The sequence below is a fragment of the Ranitomeya imitator genome, chromosome 2, assembly GCF_032444005.1.
Source record: "Ranitomeya imitator isolate aRanImi1 chromosome 2, aRanImi1.pri, whole genome shotgun sequence".
Lineage (NCBI taxonomy): Eukaryota > Metazoa > Chordata > Amphibia > Anura > Dendrobatidae > Ranitomeya > Ranitomeya imitator.
Window position 1 is genome coordinate 372835956 of NC_091283.1, and position 19847 is coordinate 372855802.

Genomic DNA, 19847 nt, shown 5'->3' on the forward strand with positions numbered 1-19847 from the left:
ATACAGTATGGAGCATCATGTGCGGTCATTATACAGTATGGAGCATCATGTGCGGTCATTATACAGTATGGAGCATCATGTGCGGTCATTATACAGTATTGAGCATGATGTCTGGTCATTATACAGTATGGAGCATCATGTGTGGTCATTATACAGAATGGAGCATCATGTGTGGTCATCATACAGTATGGAGCATCATGTGCAGTCATTATACAGTATGGAGCATCATGTGTGGCCATTATACAGTATGGAGCACTGTGTGGCCATTATACAGAATGGAGCATCATGTGCAGCCAATATACAGTATGGAGCATCATGTGTGGTCATCATACAGTATGGAGCATCATGTGCAGTCATTATACAGTATGGAGCATCATGTGCGGCCATTATACAGTATGGAGCACTGTGTGGCCATTATACAGTATGGAGCATCATGTGCAGCCAATATACAGTATGGAGCATCATGTGCGGCCATTATACAGTATGGAGCATCATTGCGGTCATTATACAGTATGGAGCATCATGTGTGTTCATTATACAGTATGGAGTGTCATGTGTGTTCATTATACAGTATGGAGCATCATGTGTGGTCATCATACAGTATGGAGCATCATGTGTGGCCATTATACAGTATGGGGCACTGTGTGGCCATATTTTTTTTGTTTATAATTATTGTATATGAAACAGTGTGATCAGCAGTGCTAAATGGGTGTGGTTGGGACGTGGATATGGGTGTGACTAATTATGAATGGGTGTGGTCAGAGGCGTGGCCTAAAATTTGTTTCTCTTTCCCATCTTCAAAAGTTGGGAGGTATGCAAATAGTGATACCACACAAAATATAAAGTAAATTGCATTTATCGAATTTCTTCTTTACATCAGCAACATCGTTTTGCCTTTTATTAAAGTCACTAGTGTGCTCACACTTAAAATACTGCAGACAATTTTGGTGTAAAAGAAGGACATATCTGATCTAGAGCGGGCGCAGAGAAGCTCCTCCTTCAGTACCAAGACCGGTTATTAAACTTTGGGTTAATCAGTTTAGAAAAACTAAGGCTTAGGGGTAATCATCTAATAATGTACAAATTTCTGAAGTGACAGTACAGATATCTTTCTAATTTTTTTACACCTAGGCCTGCAATAGGGACCAGGGGGCATCCTCTACATCTAGATCCAAGAAGGTTTAATCATATTCACAGACCCAGATTCTTTACTGTAAGAACAGTGAGACTATGGAACTCTCTGACACGTGAAGTTTTAATTCAAAATGATGCCTTTCTTGAATAATGTATTATTACAGTTTATGGGTACTAGATTATGTGATGGGCCATTGATTCAGGGAACTAGTCTGATTTCTGTGTGTTGAATCGGGAAATAATTTTTCCCTTAATATGGAGCCATGAGCGTCTGCTCTATTGGGTTTTTGCCATCCTTTGGATCAGTATGTTAGGCCTCTTTCACACGTCCGTGTCTCCGGTACATGTGGTAACAGTTTTCACATGTATCGGAGACACTGAAACACATAGACTTATTCAAATGAATGGGTCTGTGCACATGTCAATGTGTTTCCACAGACCGTGTGTCCGTGTGCCCCACACATTGACATGTCTGTTTTTTTACCGTCAGCATGGGCCACAAAAGATCCCGCACATGTGCACATGGAGAGCATCCGTGTGACACGCATCGGTGCCGGGGAACAGCGCTTACTGCAGCACTGTACTGTTTTTTTTAAATTATTTAAATAAACAATTTTAAAAAATGCCATGGGGTCCCCATCATTTTTGACAACCAGCCTTGCTAAAGCTGACAGCTGGCGGCTGGTATTCTCTTGCTGGTTAGGGGCCATTGATATAGCCCCCCAAGCCTTAAAAATAGCAACCTGCAGATGCCCAGAAAAGGCACATCTATTAGATGTGCCAATTCTGGCACTTTGCCACAACTTTCCACTTACCCTGTAGCGGTGGCATGTGGGGTTCATATTTGTGGGGTTGATGTCACCTTTGTATTGTCAGGTGACATCAAGCCCCACAGCTTAGTAACGGAGAGGCGTCTATAAGACACCTATCCATTACTAATCCTATAGTTATATGGTAAATAAGGACACAGCCAGAATAAAGTCTTTTATTAGAAATAAAACAAAGCACAGTTTTCCTTTTTTATTTAAAGATAACAAACACAGTTATACTAATCTAACACCTAATTCCACAGAAACCCGCATTCTCCTGTAATAAAACAACAATATCCCTCACCTATCCATCGTTCTGTCCCACGCCTTAATCCATGTCTGGGGGATAAATAGTTTTCAACCTGGACGGTGCCAAGGTGCGACTGTCCAGGATGAGAACCACTGGTGAATGAGCAGCATCATTGACCGGCAGTGACATCATCAAGGTTACCCCCGGTCAGTGGGGCTGCGTTCCCAGTCGGGCTGAACTGCAGTGACTTAAGGACCATGGGAAAAAGCCAGTGATGAGGTCACCGCAATTCAAGCTCAGTGTTTTCACAGCAGATCACAGAAATTCTCACAGTGATCTGTTTAATTATTTTAATAATTTAAAAAACAGCATGGAGAGACCCCTCTATTCTTGATAACAAGCCTTGCTGAAGATGGCAGCTGAGGGTTGCAGCCAGCAGCTGTGAGTTTTGCCTAGCTGGTTATAGAAAATATGAGAGAACTCACGCTAGGATTTTCATTCCTTCATTTATTTAGTTAGAGCGCAGGCGGCGAGTGAGGAATACCCCCATCAGCCGCTCTTGCTGTCACTGTTATTAGCGGCAGCACGTGTAGGTTTATGGGAGTAATAGTCCCAAAACCCCCACCTGCTGTCATTGTTCTAACATGAGTATAAGTCTCATCATTCTCCTCTGCTCACACCGATTGACCGGCAGAGAAGGGGAGAATGATGAGAGCCGTCTACAGCACCCGGCGCTGGGGAACAGCGCTTACTGTAATAATAGAAATAATAATCATTATTTTTATATAGCACTAACCTATTCCGCAGCGTTTTACAGTTTACATACATTATCATCGCTGTCCCCGATGGGGCTCACAATTTAAATTCCCTATCGGTATGTTTTTGGAATGTGGGAGGAAACCGGAGTACCCGGAGGAAACCCACGCAAACACGTACAAACGCATACAAACTCCTTGCAGATGTTGTCCTCGGTGGGATTTGAACCAAGGACTCCAGCATCGTTACTATAGCTCATCTTCCCTGCGGCCAGCTGTGTGTTACTGATGCACACGGGCGGCAGACGGTTGCCACACGTATTCCGCAAGTTTTACACACATGGACACGGATATCTCCGGTACTGGAAATAAACTGACATGTGAAACCGGCGCTAAGGTGTAGGCTGAACTTGATGGGCTTAAGTCTACCTTCAACCTTAAAACTATGAGACATTGAGGAAATGTAACCTTTTAGGTGTTTCACAATAAATAACAAAAATTGGAATTCAACAACACTAAATTGTTTTTGTAGCCAAACTTCTTTCAATTTTACAAGAGGAAATAAGAAAAAAGGGGACCCACAATATATTTTGCAACTTCTCCTGAATTAGACAATATCATACTGTTTGGGCACATGGCATAGATCAGAAGGGAAGGAGCGCAATTTAGCTATGGGAGTTCAAATTTTGCTGAAATTGTTTCCCGATACTATTTGCAGATAACTTAACGTACCATAAGGGCATAAAAACAGAGCAGTAGTAAACAGACTGTGTTAGCCCCATGGAATTCATCTTTAGGAGTATTGAAAATTTTGACTCCACAGGTAATCTCTGGAAACAAGCATGCAGTGGATGCTGGAGAGTGGCAATTGCAGTGGTGCCCAGCTTGTACTTCTGGAGACATGACCACCATAAATTAAGTTGCTTCTTCCTGCTAAAACAATGCTAAAAATGAGGACAGTAACAGTATTTGGGCACATAGCTAAACTCAGCAGTGAGGCGATTATTTGGCTGTGCACTGATTTTGCTGGATTGGTTCATGGAAGCCATGTTGCTTATAATGGTCTAGTGCTAAATTATTAACTCTTTGTCTTGGTAAATAATTCAATTTTCCTACATAACTAGCAATTTCTTTGGGTGTTTTAGAAGTGTTGTAAATGTATAAGTCTGCATAATTTATTTAAAAAAAACTTTATTTTTGGCAGGTGACTGGGGACAAGTGAAATCTTCAACTTTTAAATCAGATGACCTTGATAGCACTCAACATATAACTGACTTATATTCAACTTTTCCAGAAATACAGACCTCCTTTCACAGCAAAGATCTATCACCTGATCCTTTTAAAACAGTCCTAGCTTCTGATTTATCAAAGACTATTACAAACAATGAAAGTCACAAAAGAGGAGTTGAAAATCTAACTGCTCATATAGCAAATGAGCCATTTTCAAGTGTTGTATGTGAAAAAAGTTTTACCCTCAAAACGTCATTCGTTACACATCCAAAAAGTCACATTCAAGAAGAAATTATTTTCTCCTCTGGGTGTGGGAAATATGTTAACCCAAAATTACAGCTTGTTAGACAAAAAAGAGTTCAAGCAAGAGAACCATTTTCGTGTCCAGAATGTGGGAAATGTTTTGCAAAGAAATCACAATTTGTTACACATCACAGAACTCACACAGGAGAGAAGCCATTTGCATGTTCAGAATGTGGGAAATGTTTTGCAGATAAATCATCACTTACTAGACATCAGAGAACTCATACAGGGGAGAAGCCATTTTCATGTTTAGAAAGTGATAAATATTTTAACCCAAAATTAGAGCTTGTTAGACAAAAAAGAGTTCAAGCAAGAAAGAAGTCATATTTGTGTTCAGAATGTGGAAAATGTTTTGCAAAGAAATCACAATTTGTTTTACATCAGAGATCTCACACAGGAGAGAAGCCATTTTCATGTTCAGAATGTAGGAAATGTTTTATAAAAAGATCATACCTTGTTACCCATCAGAGAATTCACACAGGAGAGAAGCCATTTTCATGTTTAGAATGTGGTAAATGTTTTTTAACAAAATCATATCTTGTTACCCATCAGAGAACTCACACAGGAGTTAAGCCATTTTCATGTTTGGAATGTGGGAAAAAGTTTACAAATAAATCACATTTTGTTATACACAAGAGAACTCACACAGGGGAGAAGCCATTTCCATGTTTAGAATGTGGGAAACATTTTAATAAAAAACCATATCTTATTAAACATCAGAGAACTCACACAGGTGAGAAGCCATTTCCATGTCCAGAATGTGGGAAACATTTTATCCAGAAATCACATCTCATTAGACATGAGAGAACTCACACAGGAGAGAAGCCATTTTCATGTTCAAATTGTGAGAAATCTTTTACCAACAAATGGAGTCTTATTAAACATCAACTATCTCACAAAAGGAGAAGCCATTCTCATACCTAAAAGGTGGGAATTATTTTACTTAAAATTTATATTTGGTTAACCACAAAGTAGAAATCATATATTTCTGACAAACTGTACAGGAAAACACATAACAGAGAGTCAGAGTAACGGCAAACAAAAGAGAAAGTTAGTTATTTGAATTAAAACATAAAGTTATTAATATACTTTTGTTATCTAAAAATCTAATTGAATGCTATATTTCTTTGAATATTTCATAGTTACATATTTATATACAGTATTCACTATATGGATATAAGTATTACAGCAGCTTCCCTTAAAACTCTCAAAAATACCCAATAATTTCTCCTCCCTCTTCCTAACTCCAGCGATCTGCCATTCATCAGTCTCTTTCAATCCACAATCTCCATGTGTGAACAAAGTCTTAAAGTTTTCTGTACTGCAATAATAAACTTGTTCATATTGTAAATTACTATTCACATGTATGATCTATTCCTTTGTTGGGACATCTGGTGTTATCCATTCCAATTAAAATAAAATGTCTCCTTCTCCCCACCTCCCTTATGTAAATTTGTAATGCTGGGGTAATATTACGGTATCTATTCAGAGACCTCATGTATGGAAATATTAGGGCTACAGCAACATCACATAGTTTATACAGAATAATAGCGCTATCTCTATAGTTCTTTATAAAATGATATATAGATCAGACAAGGTCCTCATATTTAGGCAGTTTCTATTTTACTCAAACATTCTGTATATCAACAATATCAGTGAGTCTCATTATACCGAGTAGAGAAGCTATAGGGACAAATACCCCATCTCGTACTAACATGCTGGATGCCAGGCCCAAGGTATCCAGCAACGGTGCCCGAATTCTATCATTTTTGGCTCTAGCGTTTCTTTTAGAATAAATCCCTTTCTCATACAGTCCTGTAGTAATGACTTTGTCACGTTTTGTTGGAGAGTTCAACTGAGTCCATCTAAATGTTATCAATTTATGCTCAACAAACAATAAAAGTCCTACTGCAGTTTTACTATGTTTGACCAGTGTCAGTTCTTCTACATTCCCTAATAAAATAACCATGGATTTTCCAACTAAATCTGCTAATTATATTTTTATAATTGTAATAACTCTACTCCATGAAATCCTGTTTTGTGCATCAAATGTGTGATGGACCTGGAGATATTTATAAAAACATCTATGAGGAAGATTAAAGGGGAGGGCAACCAAAGCATAGACAAATGACTGTATCTAGTCAGAGGCCTGCGACACATGCTAAACATGGACTAAATCGAAGGAAATGTTAACAAGCGGCTGCCTGTTACTAATAGTATGTGCTTCATCAATAGGCTGTAAACCAGTCACTGTGCCTCACACATTTGTGTGACTGGTGCCCTATAAAGCCTCATCTAAGAGCATTTTTTATCGAGAAAACTACCACCTCCATGAATTGGTAGGATTGTGAGTGGTTGCTCCATCAGCACCTGTACCACCCCCGCCTTTATCAAAGTGCCCGATTCATCCTGGTGGTGTATTGTTAATCTGACCTGGTGTTGGTAAGGCTGTTTCTTTTTCTGTGATGGTTTGTGTTACGAGAAGCCCGCAGCAGGCCATGCCCCTTGATCTGTGAGGTAAGGTCCCAGAAGTGTGAAGAAGCACAAAGGAGCGCCTCCAACTTCACAGTGGAGCGCAGCAGATACAGTTAGGATTAAGGTACCTTCACACTGAACAACTTATAACAACGATAGCGATCCGTGACGTTGCAGCATCCTGGATAGCGATATCGTTGTGTTTGACACGCAGCAGCGATCAGGATCCTGCTGTGACATCGCTGGTCAGAGCTAGAAGGCCAGCACCTTATTTCGTCGCTGGATCACCCGCTGGCATCGCTGAATCGGCATGTGCGACGCCGATCCAGCGTTGTCTTCACTTGTAACCAGGGTAAACATCGGGTTACTAAGCGCAGGGCCGCGCTTAGTAACCCGATGTTTACCCTGGTTACCATTGTAAATGTAAAAAGAAAAAACACATACTCACATTCCGGTGCCTGTCACGTCCCCGGCGTCCGCTTCCCTGCACTCCTCCTGCATCCTGTGTCAGCGCCGGCCGTAAAGCAGAGCACAGCGGTGACGTCACCGCTCTGCTTTACTGCCGGCGCTTACACAGGATGCAGGAGGACTGCAGGGAAGCGGACGCCGGGGACATGACAGGCACCGGAATGTGAGTATGTGGTTTTTTTTTTACATTTACAATGGTAACCAGGGTAAACATCGGGTTACTAAGCGCGGCTCTGCGCTTAGTAACCCGATATTTACCCTGGTTACCCGGGGACTTCGGCATCGTTGGTCGCTGCAGAGCTGTCTGTGTGACAGCTCTCCAGCGACCACACAAGGACTTTCCAACGATCACGGCCAGGTCGTATCGCTGGTCGCGATCGTTGGAAAGTTGTTGAGTGTGACGGTACCTTTAGACACAGCACTAGGGATGACAGCTCATTAGTTTATGGTGGTTTGTCTTGGAGAATGTTATCTTCCTGGAATACCCCTTAAATGTTGGCTTTGTTTAGCAAGGTAATAGAGCTTCGGGTTTGGAAGTGCCAGTCCTGCATCATCTTTAGCCCATTGTAATATTTCTAGTTTTAGTCTGAGGTGTTTCAAATCTGATCGCTGAAATAGACATATATAGTGTAAATTAAGGGGAAGACAAATAGGTGTATTATGTATGTGCAGAAACTGTATAGCTCGAACATTTGTTTTAGGTTCAGCCACCTCACCAATAAAATATGGTAATAGCACCTACTTACTCCAGTGCATAGTCAACTCAGAAAGCTTTTCAAGCCAATCTATCTGATGCCCCGTATTGCAGAAATTCATATTTTATTCATACACACATTAGGCTCACAAAGCCACTGGTGGAGGCATCAATGCACAGTCCTCAGCAATTCCTGACTTATCCCCTACCGACAGTGCATTCTACTTCATTTTCAGTGGAGAGCAGAGGTCACATCTTATAGCAGAGCCTCTTTCTCCGCTTTCAGGTGACCTTGCAGCAGCCTGTCTGTGCCTCCCGCTAGCTTCTCCATCTTGCTCCTCTCTCAATAGTTGTATATAAATAGCGTTATCTCGCCTACTCCTGGTTCTGGCTTACAAATACTGATATAAAATACTAACCAAATACTGAATATGTGAATGTGGCCTTTATGTGAGAATTGAGGGCAAATTGAGAGAGAAAAGGCTGATTTTTCTGATAAGATATACTACAAAGTTTGTTATTTTTGCTTGTATTATTCATTTGTGAATAAAAAGCTGTTTAGGGTATGTTCCCACGGTCAGTAAGTGCTGCGGGTTGGATTTTGGGTACATCCGCAGCGTCCAACCTGCAGCGGCCAGATGTAACATAATATAGTTATTAAGGTTGAAGGAAGACTTTAACCCCTTAGTGACAGAGCCAATTTGGTACTTAATGACCGAGCCAATTTTTGCAATTCTGACCACTGTCACTTTATGAGGTTATAACTCTGGAACGCTTCAACAGATCCCGCTGATTCTGAGATTGTTTTTTCGTGACATATTGTACTTCATGTTAGTGGTAACATTTCTTCGATATTACTTGCGATTATTTATGAAAAAACGGAAATATGGCGAAAATTTTTAAAATTTTGCAATTTTCAAACTTTGTATTTTTATGCCCTTAAATCAGAGAGATATGTCACAAAAAAATAGTTAATAAATAACATTTCCCACATGTCTACTTTACATCAGCACAATTTTGGAAACAAAATTTTTTTTTGTTAGGGAGTTATAAGGGTTAAAAGTTGACCACCAATTTCTCATTTTTACAACACCTTTTTTTTTTAGGGACCACATCACATTTGAAGTCATTTTGAGGGGTCTATATGATAGAAAATAACGAAGTGTGACACCATTCTAAAAACTACACCCCTCAAGGTGCTCAAAACCACATTCAAGAAGTTTATTAACCCTTTACGTGCTTCACAGGAACTGAAACAATGTGGAAGGAAAAAATAAACATTTAACTTTTTTTTGCAAACATTTTAATTCAGAACCATTTTTTTTATTTTCACAAGTGTAAAAACAGAAATGTAACCATAAATTTTGTTATGCAATTTCTCCTGAATACGCCAATACCCCATATGTGGGGGTAAACCACTGTTTGGGCGCACCACAGAACTTGGAAGTGAAGGAGCGCCGTTTGACTTTTTCAATGCAGAATTGGCTGGAATTGAGATCGGACGCCATGTCACGTTTAGAGAGCCCCTGATGTGCCTAAACAGTGGAAACCCCCCACAAGTGACACCATTTTGTAAACTAGACCCCTTGAGGAACTTATCTAGATGTGTGGTGAGCACTTTGAACCCCCAAGAGCTTCACAGAAGTTTATAATGTAGAGCCGTGAAAATAAAAAATCGCATTTGTTTAGACAAAAATGATCTTTTCGCCCACAAATTCTTATTTTCACAAGGGTAACAGGAGAAATTAGACCAAAAAGTTGTAGTGCAATTTCTCCTGAGTACGTCGATACCCCATATGTGAGGGTAAACCACTGTTTGGGCGCACCGCAGAGCTTGGAAGTGAAGGAGCGCCGTTTTACTTTTTCAATGTAGAATTGGCAGGAATTGAGATTGGACGCCATGTCGCGTTTGGAGAGCCCCTGATGTGCCTAAACAGTGGAAACCCCCCACAAGTGACACCATTTTGGAAACTAGACCTCTTAAGGAACTTATCTAGATGTGTGGTGAGCACTTTGAACCCCCATGTGCTTCACAGAAGTTTATAACGTTGAGCCGTGAAAATAAAAAATCGCATATTTTCTACAAAAATGATCTTTTTGCCCACAAATTTTTATTTTCACAAGGGTAACAGGAGAAATTAGACCAAAAAGTTGTAGTGCAATTTCTCCTGAGTACGTCGATACCCCATATGTGAGGGTAAACCACTGTTTGGGCGCACCGCAGAGCTTGGAAGTGAAGGAGCGCCGTTTTACTTATCCAACGTAGAATTGGCAGGAATTGAGATTGGACGCCATGTTGCGTTTGGAGAGCCCCTGATGTGCCTAAACAGTGGAAACCCCCCACAAGTGACCCCATTTCGGAAACTAGACCCCCCATGGAACTTATCTAGATGTGTGGTGAGAACTTTGAATGCCCAAGTGCTTCACAGAAGTTTTAGAATGCAGAGTCGTGAAAATAAAAAATATTTTTTTTCCACAAAAAAGATATTTTAGCCCCCAAGTTTTTATTTTCACAAGGGTAACAAGAGAAATCGGACCCCAAAAGTTGTTGTCCAATTTGTCCTGAGTATGCTGGTACCCCATATGTGGGGGTAAACCACTGTTTGGGCGCACGGCAGAGCTCGGAAGGAAGGAGCGCCGTTTTGGAATGCAGACTTTGATAGAATGGTCTGCGGGCGTTATGTTGCGTTTGCAGAGCCCCTGATGTACCTAAACAGTAGAAACCCTCCACAAGTGACCCCATTTTGGAAACTAGACCCCCCGAGGAACGTATCTAGATGTGTGGTGAGAACTTTGAATGCCCAAGTGCTTCACAGAAGTTTAGAATGCAGAGTCGTGAAAATAAAAAATATTTGTTTTTCCACAAAAAAGATATTGTAGCCCCCAAGTTTTTATTTTCACAAGGGTAACAGGAGAAATTGGACCGCAATAGTTGTTGTCCAATTTATCCCAAGTACACTGATGTGCCATATGTGGGGGTAACCCACTGTTTGGGCGCACGGCAGGGCTCAGAAGGGAGGGAGCACCATTTGACTTTTTGAGCGCAAAATTGGCTGTCGTGTTTGGAGACCCCCTGATGTAACTAAACAGTGGAAACCCCCCAATTCTAGCTCCAACCCTAACCCCAACACACCCCTAACCCTAATCCCAACCCGATCCATAATTCTAATCACTAACCCTAACGATAATCACAACCCTTACCCCAAAACAACCCTAATGTCAACCCTAACCATAACCCTAATCAAAACCCTAATCCTAATCTCAACCCTAACCTCAAACCTAACCCTAATCCCAATACACCCCTAATCACAACCCTAACCTTAACCCTAATCCCAAACCTAACCCTAATCCCAAGCGTAGCCCTAATGCCAACCCTAACCCTAATACCAACTCTAATCCAAACCCTAACCCCAAATCTAACCCTAACTTTAGCCCCAACCCTAGCCCTAATTTTAGCCCCCACCCTAACCCTAGCCCTAAGGCTACTTTCACACTTGCGTCGTTTGGCATCCGTCGCAATCCGTCGTTTTGAACAAAAAACGATTCCTCCAAATGTGCCCGCAGGATGCGTTTTTTTGCACATAGACTTGTATTGCCGACGGATCGTGACGGATGGCCACACGTCGTGTCCGTCATGCACTAGATCAGTTGTGTTTTGGCGGACCATCGGCACAAAAAACGTTCAATGTAACTTTTTTTGTACGACGCGTCTGCCATTTCTGACCGCGCATGCGTGGCCGTAACTCCGCCCCCTCCTCCCCAGGACATAGATTGGGCAGCGGATGCGTTGAAAAACTACATCCGCTGCCCACGCTGTGCACAATTTTCACAACGTGCGTCGGTATGTCGGGCCGACGCATTGCGACGGCCCCGTACCGACGTAAGTGTGAAAGAACCCTAACCCTGAATTTAGCCCCAACCCTAACCCTAAATTTAGCCCCAACCCTAACCCTAGCCCTAACCCTAGCCCTAACCCTGACCCTAACCCTAACTTTAGCCCCAACTGTTCTTCTCCTGCCGGCCGGCAGATGGCGACAGATGGCGGGCGCACTGCGCATGCGCCCGCCATTTTCTTTTGCCAAGAAGACCAGGAGGAGCAGCAGGAGGATCCAGGGACACCGGTAAGTATAATAGGGTCCCCGAATCCCCCTATTTCTCTGTCCTCTGATGTGCGATCACATCAGAGGACAGAGAATTACACTTTGATTTTTTTTTTTGCGGTCGCCGGTAAACAGTTAATTACCGGCGATCGCAAAACAGGGGTCGGTAAAACCGACCCCGATCATGTTCTTTGGGGTCTCGGCTACCCCCGGCAGCCGAGACCCCAAAGATTCTCCCGGTGCCGGCCGGCGGGCGCACTGCACATGCGCCCGCCATTTTGAAGATGGCAGCGCCCACCGGGAGCCACTAGTAGCAGCGGGGGAGATAGGTGAGTATCGGGGGGCTATCTGGGACCCCTTTTCTCTGTCCTCTGATGTGCGATCACATCGGAGGACAGAGAAATTAAAAAGAAATCGCGTTTTGTTTTTTTTTGCGATCGCCGGTAAACGGTTAATTACCGGCGATCGCAAATGCGGGGTCGGTAAAAAAAACCCCGAATCATGTTCTCTGGGGTCTCGGCTACCCCCGGGAGCCGAGACCCCGGAGAAAATCCGACTCTGGGGGGCGCTATTTACTTTTTCTTAAAAGGCGTATCGGCGGTCGCTAAGGGGTTAAGTCCATCTAGTTCAACCCATAGCCTAACCTAACATGCCCTAACATGTTGATCCAGAGGAAGGCAAAAAAAAACCCATGTGGCAAATAGTAAGCTCCACATTGGGGAAAAAAATTCCTTCCCGACTCCACATGCGGCAATCAGACTAGTTCACTGGATCAACGCCCTATCAAGGAATCTAGTGCATATACCCTGTAACATTATACTTTTCCAGAAATGTATCCAGTCCCCTCTTAAATTTAAGTAATGAATCACTCATTACACCATCATACGGCAGAGAGTTCCATAGTCTCACTGCTCTTACAGTAAAGAATCCGCGTCTGTTATTATGCTTAAACCTTCTTTCCTCCAGACGTAGAGGATGCCCCCTTGTCCCTGTCTCAGGTCTATGATTAAAAAGATAATCAGAAAGGTCTTTGTACTGTCCCCTCATATATTTATACATTAAAATAAGATCACCCCTTAGTCTTCGTTTTTCCAAACTAAGTAGCCCCAAGTGTAATAACCTATCTTGGTATTGCAGACCCCCCAGTCCTCTAATAACCTTGGTCGCTCTTCTCTGCACTCGCTGTAGTTCAGCTATGTCTTTCTTATACACCGGATACCAGAACTGTGCACAGTATTCTAAGTGTGGTCGGACTAGTGACTTGTATAGAGGTAAAATTATGTTCTCCTCATGTGCATCTATGCCTCTTTTAATGCATCCCATTATTTTATTTGCCTTTGTAGCAGTTGCCTGACACTGGCCACTGAGCATGAGTTTGTCATCCACCCATACACCCAGGTATTTTTCATTGACGGTTTTGCCCAAAGTTTTAGAATTAAGCACATAGTTATACATCTTATTACTTCTACCCAAGTGCATGACCTTACATTTATCCCCATTAAAGCTCATTTGCCATTTATCAGCCCAAGTTTCTAGTTTACATAAATCATCCTGTAATATAAAATTGTTCTCCTCTGTATTGATTATCCTGCAGAGCTTAGTGTCATCTGCAAATATTGAAATTCTGCTCTGAATGCCCCCTACAAGGTCATTAATAAATATGTTAAAAAGAAGAGGGCCCAATACTGACCCCTGTGGTACCCCACTGCTAACCGCGACCCAGTCCAAGTGTGCTCCATTAATAAACACCCTTTGTTTCCTATCCCTGAGCCAGCTCTTAATCCACTTACACATATTTTCCCCTATCCCCATTATTCTCATTTTATGTATCAACCTTTTGTGTGGCACCGTATCAAAAGCTTTTGAAAAGTCCATATACACTATGTCCACTGGGTTCCCTTGGCCAGTCCGGAACTTACCTCTTCATAGAAGCTGATCAGATTAGTCTGACATGAACGGTCCCTAGTAAACCCATGCTGATACTGGGTCATGAGGTTATTCCTCTTCAGATACTCCAGTATAGCATCCCTTAGAATGCCCTCCAGGATTTTACCCACAGTAGAGGTTAAAAACAGCATAGTGGATGGGATTTCAAGAAATCTCATGCTCACAATGTGTCCAGAGATGCCTGCGGCTTACCTGCGGACACGGACATGCAGCGCATCTTTCCAGACTGCAGCATGTCAATTTAGGGTATGTCCACACATTCAGTAATCGGCAGCTTTTTCTGCGTGTACATTTTAGCCCCTTCTTTGCCTTTTGTCTGATTGTTGTCAATAAAGATTTTGTAAATTGATTATACTATCTTGGACTTCAGGACTGTTTCTTGGGCTCTGTTCTTTTTTATCTAAGTGGTGAAAAAAAATTCCAAAGTTTGCTTAAAAAAAATGGCGCCATTTTCCAAGACCTGTAGCGTTTCCACTTTTCGTGATCTCGGGTTGGTTGAGGGCTTATTTTTTGCGTGCCAAGCTAACGTTTTTAATGATACCATTTTTGTGCAGATACAATCTTTTCATTGCCTGTTATTGCACTTTAATGCAATGTCGCGGCGACCAAAAAAGTAATTCTGGTGTTTTGATTTTTTTTCTCACGATACCGTTTAGCGATCAGGTTATGTCTTTTTTTTTCATTGGTGGCGCTCATAGCAATCCGGCATCAACAATAATAGAGGTCTTAAGGAGACCTCTGGTTGTCATGCCGACGCACCAATGTCCCCGATCACGTGACTGGGTCAGCGCTGCACGTATTTCCGGCCCAATGGCCTGAAGCGCTCGTTATATGCCGCGGTCAGAGTTTGACAGCAGCATTTAACTAGTTAATAGGTGTGGACAGATCTCGATTCCGCCTGCACCTATTGCGGGCACATGTCAGCTGTTCAAAACAGCTGACATGTCCCGGCTTTGATGCGAACTCACCACGGAGCTCGCATCAAAGAGGGGGTACTGACGTCAGACGTACTATCCCGTCCGACTTCAGTAAGGGGTTAATGTAATGTTCTCTCCTCCTTTCTTAATAAATAATTTGAAAATAATAGCGTGAGTTCTCCCTATATTTGTTAACCAGCCAGAGTAAAGCAGACTACTGGTACTGGTATTTCAGGCTAGTAAGGATCCAATATCCATGAACCTTACCAGCCTGATAATACTAGGCCGCAGCAGTCTGCTTTCCTTGGATGGTTAGCAAAATTAGGAGGACCCACTCCAAAAAAAAGTGTGGGGTCCCTCCTATTTTGTTAACCAGCCAAGAAAAAAAAAATCCATGGGCCTCACCAGCCTGAGAATACCAGGCTGCAGCTGTCTGCTTTTTCCTTGGCTGGTTAACAAAACTAGGGGGGGACCCCACTCTACTTTTTGGGGGGGATCCCCCTATTTTTGCTAACCTTCAAAGGTAAGCAGACTGCTGCGGCCTGGTATTATCAGACTGGTAAGGTTCATGGATATTGGATCCTTACCAGCCTGAACTACCAGTCCCAGTAGTCTGTTTTACTTTGGCTGGTTAACAAAAATAGGAGGGACCCCACACTATTTTTTTGAGGAGGGATCCCCCTATTTTTGCTATTCTTCCAGGGTAAGCAGACTGCTGAGGCCTGGTATTATAATGTCCATGGATATTGGATCCTTACCAGCCTGAAATACCAGCTGCAGTAGTCTGCACTGTTTAACAAAAATAGGGGTACATTTGGGAGAGAAACCTATTTTGAAAATTTTGCAAAAAATTCACCACTTTGCATTTTTTGCTGTTATGTTCAATCAAAACTTTGATTTAAAATTTTTTCAATGGTTTGCATCAGTTCTTCTAAATAACATTCCTATGCAATTTTTTTTTTTTGGGTGGGGGTGGATTATGGTGAAGCAAACTACAAATCTGACAAAAACATGGAAAATTACACTGTGCATAACTATTCATCAGTGTAAAGTTAGTAGTTTGTATAGCCTAATTTGGTTGCATTTACAGCTTCATTTGTATTTTGGTAAGTTAGTGATTGCCTCAAAATTTTTAAAGGGCATCATACAGAAATGAGTGAACAACAATACACATATGACAGATTATATATTCTGTCCTAAATTTAATGTCATTATTAACAACATTTTACTGACTTCACCAACTACACAACACAAAGGAATTTTTTTTTCCACAATTTAACATATACTTAGCAATGTTTAAAGAAAATACGACACACGTGGGTGTAAGTGCTGTGGCAACCCACTGTATCACATATCACTAAAGTCTTTTTGGCAAACAAACATGACAATAAGTGCAATGCATTCATTTATTTTTTAACAGGAACAAGATCAAAACATCTTTGTGAAACAAAAAAGGATGACGTCATATGACAGGATGTAAATTAATGTTCACCGCTTGATATTGCTGGTAATGTTAAAATTATTTCATGGGCATATATTTGTTTTTCAATTATTATATCTGTTTCTTAACATATATGTTAAGTTTGGAATATTTGTATGCTAATTTTGAAACAAAATTAAATATTCCATTTTTAATTAAAAAAATATGAAATAACAGTTTAATTTTTATGACTCTAGGTTCATAACAGACCCATATTATGGGATTCTAGATGTGATCATTATCACAACAGACTTAAACAGGATGATGTCTGAGACAAAGTTGTTGACGAATTGTACCCAGAATGTCCTGGAATGCTCCCGGAAAGAAAAAAGGAAACATATAAGTAAATTTTGATGCCTACACAAAGTAATAAGTGTAAATCACCAAAAATTAACAATTTTTCTAATTATAATTTTTTAGTGAAAAATGTGAGAACTAGATGGCGGTCAGTGATGGATCGATTTAAAAAAATGACCAAGATCAGGAGAGAAGTGGGTCTTCTCCAAAATCCAAGAAATGCCCCTACTAATAACGATGAACTACAATTTCTCTTAACCCCTTTACCCACAAGGGTGGTTTGCACGTTATGGACCGGACCAATTTTTACATTTCTGACCACTGTCCCTTTATGAGGTTATAACTCTGGAACGCTTCAACGGATCCCAGTAATTCTGACAATGTTTTCTCAAGACATATTGTACTTCATGATAGTGGTAAAAATTTGTTGATATAACCCGCGTTTATTTGTGAAAAAAAACGGAAATTTGGTGAAAAATTAGCAAATTTCGCAATTTTCCAACTTTGAATTTTCATGCCCTTAAATCACAGAGATATGTCACACAAAAAACTTTATAAGTAACATTTCCCACATGTCTACTTTACATCAGCACAATTTTGGAAACAAATTTTTTTTTTGTTAGGGAGTTATAAGGGTTAAAAGTTGACCAGCAATTTCTTTACAACACCATTTTTTTTAGGGACCACGTCACATTTGAAGTCATTTTGAGGGGTCTATATGATAGAAAATACAGAAGTGTGACACCATTCTAAAAACTACACCCCTTAAGGTGCTCAAAACCACATTCAAGAAGTTTATTAACCCTTCAGGTGTTTCACAGGAATTTTTGGAATGTTTAAAAAAAAAATGAGCATTTAATTTTTTTTCACAAAAAAAGCTCCAATTTGATTTATTTTACCAAGGGTAACAGGAGAAAATGGACCCCAAACGTTGTTGTCCCGAGCACCCGGATACCCCATATGTGGGGGAAAACCACTGTTTATCCCCACATATGTAGAGCCGTAAAAATAAAAAATATTTTTTCACAAAAATGAACTTTTCTCCCCCAATTTTTTATTTTCCCAAGGTTACCAGAAGAAATTGTACCCCAAACATTGTTGTGCAATTTGTCCTGAGTACGCTGATACCCCATGTGTGGGGGTAAACCACTGTTTGGATGCACTGCAGAGCTCGGAAGGGAAGGAGCGCCGTTTGACTTTTCAATGCAAAATTAGCTGGAATTGAGATGGGACGCCATATTGCGTAGGGGAGCCCCTGATATGCCTAAACATTGAAACCCCCCACAAGTGACACCATTTTGGAAGGTAGACCCCTAAGAAACTTATCTAGATGTGTGGTGAGCACTTTGACCCACCAAGTGCTTCACAGACGTTTATAATGTAGAACCGTAAAAATACAAAATATTTTTTCACAAAAATGAACTTTTCGCCCCCAATTTTTTATTTTCCCAAGGGTACCAGAAGAAACTATACCCCAAAAGTTGTGCAATTTGTCCTGAGTACGCTGATACCCCATATGTGGGGGTAAACCACTGTTTGGGTGCATGGCAGAGCACGGAAGGGAAGGAGCGCCGTTTGACTTTTCATTGCAACTGGAATTGAGATGGGACATCATGTTGCGTTGGGGAGCCCCAGATGTGCCTAAACATTGAAACCCCCCACAAGTGACACCATTTTGGAAAGTAGATCCCCTAAGGAACTTATCTAGATGTGTTGTGAGAGCTTTGAACCCCCAAGTGTTTCACTACAGATTATAACGCAGAGCCGTGAAAATAAAAATTCTTTTTTTTCCACAAAAATTATTTTTTAGCCTCCAGTTTTGTATTTTCCCAAGGGTAACAGGAGAAATTGGTCCCCAAAAGTTGTTGTCCAATTTGTCATGAGTACGCTGATACCCCATATGTGGGGGAGAACCACCGTTTGGGCGCATGGCAGTGCTCGGAAGGGAAGGAGTGCCATCTGGAATGCAGACTTAGATGGATTGGTCTGCAGACATCACGGTGCATTTGCAGAGCCCCTGATGTACCTAAACAGTAGAAACCCCCCACAAGTGACCCCATGTTGGAACCTAGACCCCCAAGGAACTTCTCTAGATGTGTTGTGATAACTTTGAACCCCCAAGTATTTCACTACAGTTTATAACGCAGAGCCGTGAAAATAAAAAAATCATTTTTGTCCCACAAAATTTTTTTTTAGCCCCCTAAACTTTTATTTTCCCAAGGGTAACAAGAGAAATTGGACCACAGAAGTTGTTGTCCAATTTGTCCTGAGTACACTGATACCCCATATGTTGGGGTAAACCCCTGTTTGGGCGCACGGGAGAGCTCGGAAGGGAAGGAGCACTGTTTTACTTTTCAACACAGAATTGGCTGGAATTGAGATCGGATGCCATGTCGCGTTTGGAGAGCCCTGATGTGCCTAAACTGTAAGCCACCTCCCTGCAGGACACGGATGCAGCCCCGTGGCCATTTTGGATCCAGGGCCTGCAGAGAGGAGACGCTCGGTACAAGGTGAGCACATCACCTTGTACCGAGGGTCTCAGGGAAGCCTGCAGGAAGCCCCCTCCCTGCGCGATGCTTCCCTATGCCCCTGGAATGCTGCGATCATGTTTGATCGCAGTGTGCCGGGGGTTAATGTGCCGGGGGCGGTCCGTGACCGCTCCTGGCACATAGTGCCGGATGTCAGCTGCGATAGTCAGCTGACACCTGGCTGCGATCGGCCGCGCTCCCCCCATGAGAGCAGCTGATCGCTATGACGTACTATCCAGTCGGTGGGCATATGGGCCCACCTCACCTCGAAGGGATAGTCAGGGGTTAAACACACGCGAGCTACAAATGTAATTTTTTTTTTTAAATCCCTTTTACATCACTTTTTATTTAATATTGGTGTAACCCCCAAAAAATAATAACCAAAAGTAATAAAGGCACAGATTTTTTTGGGGGGTAGATAATTTGTAACCATACTTGTCAATTACATGAGAGAGCAAAA

General features: G+C 41.7%; 1 protein-coding gene across 1 annotated transcript in view; it reads left to right on the plus strand.

Moving 5' to 3' along the window:
• Positions 1–19847, plus strand: part of LOC138663974 (oocyte zinc finger protein XlCOF22-like) — a 115988-nt gene that overhangs the window by 46635 nt on the left and 49506 nt on the right. The window contains exon 11 of the mRNA XM_069750370.1: positions 4153–5352. Within this exon, the coding sequence (XP_069606471.1) occupies positions 4153–5352 (1200 nt within the window). The remainder of the gene's footprint in view (positions 1–4152; positions 5353–19847) is intronic.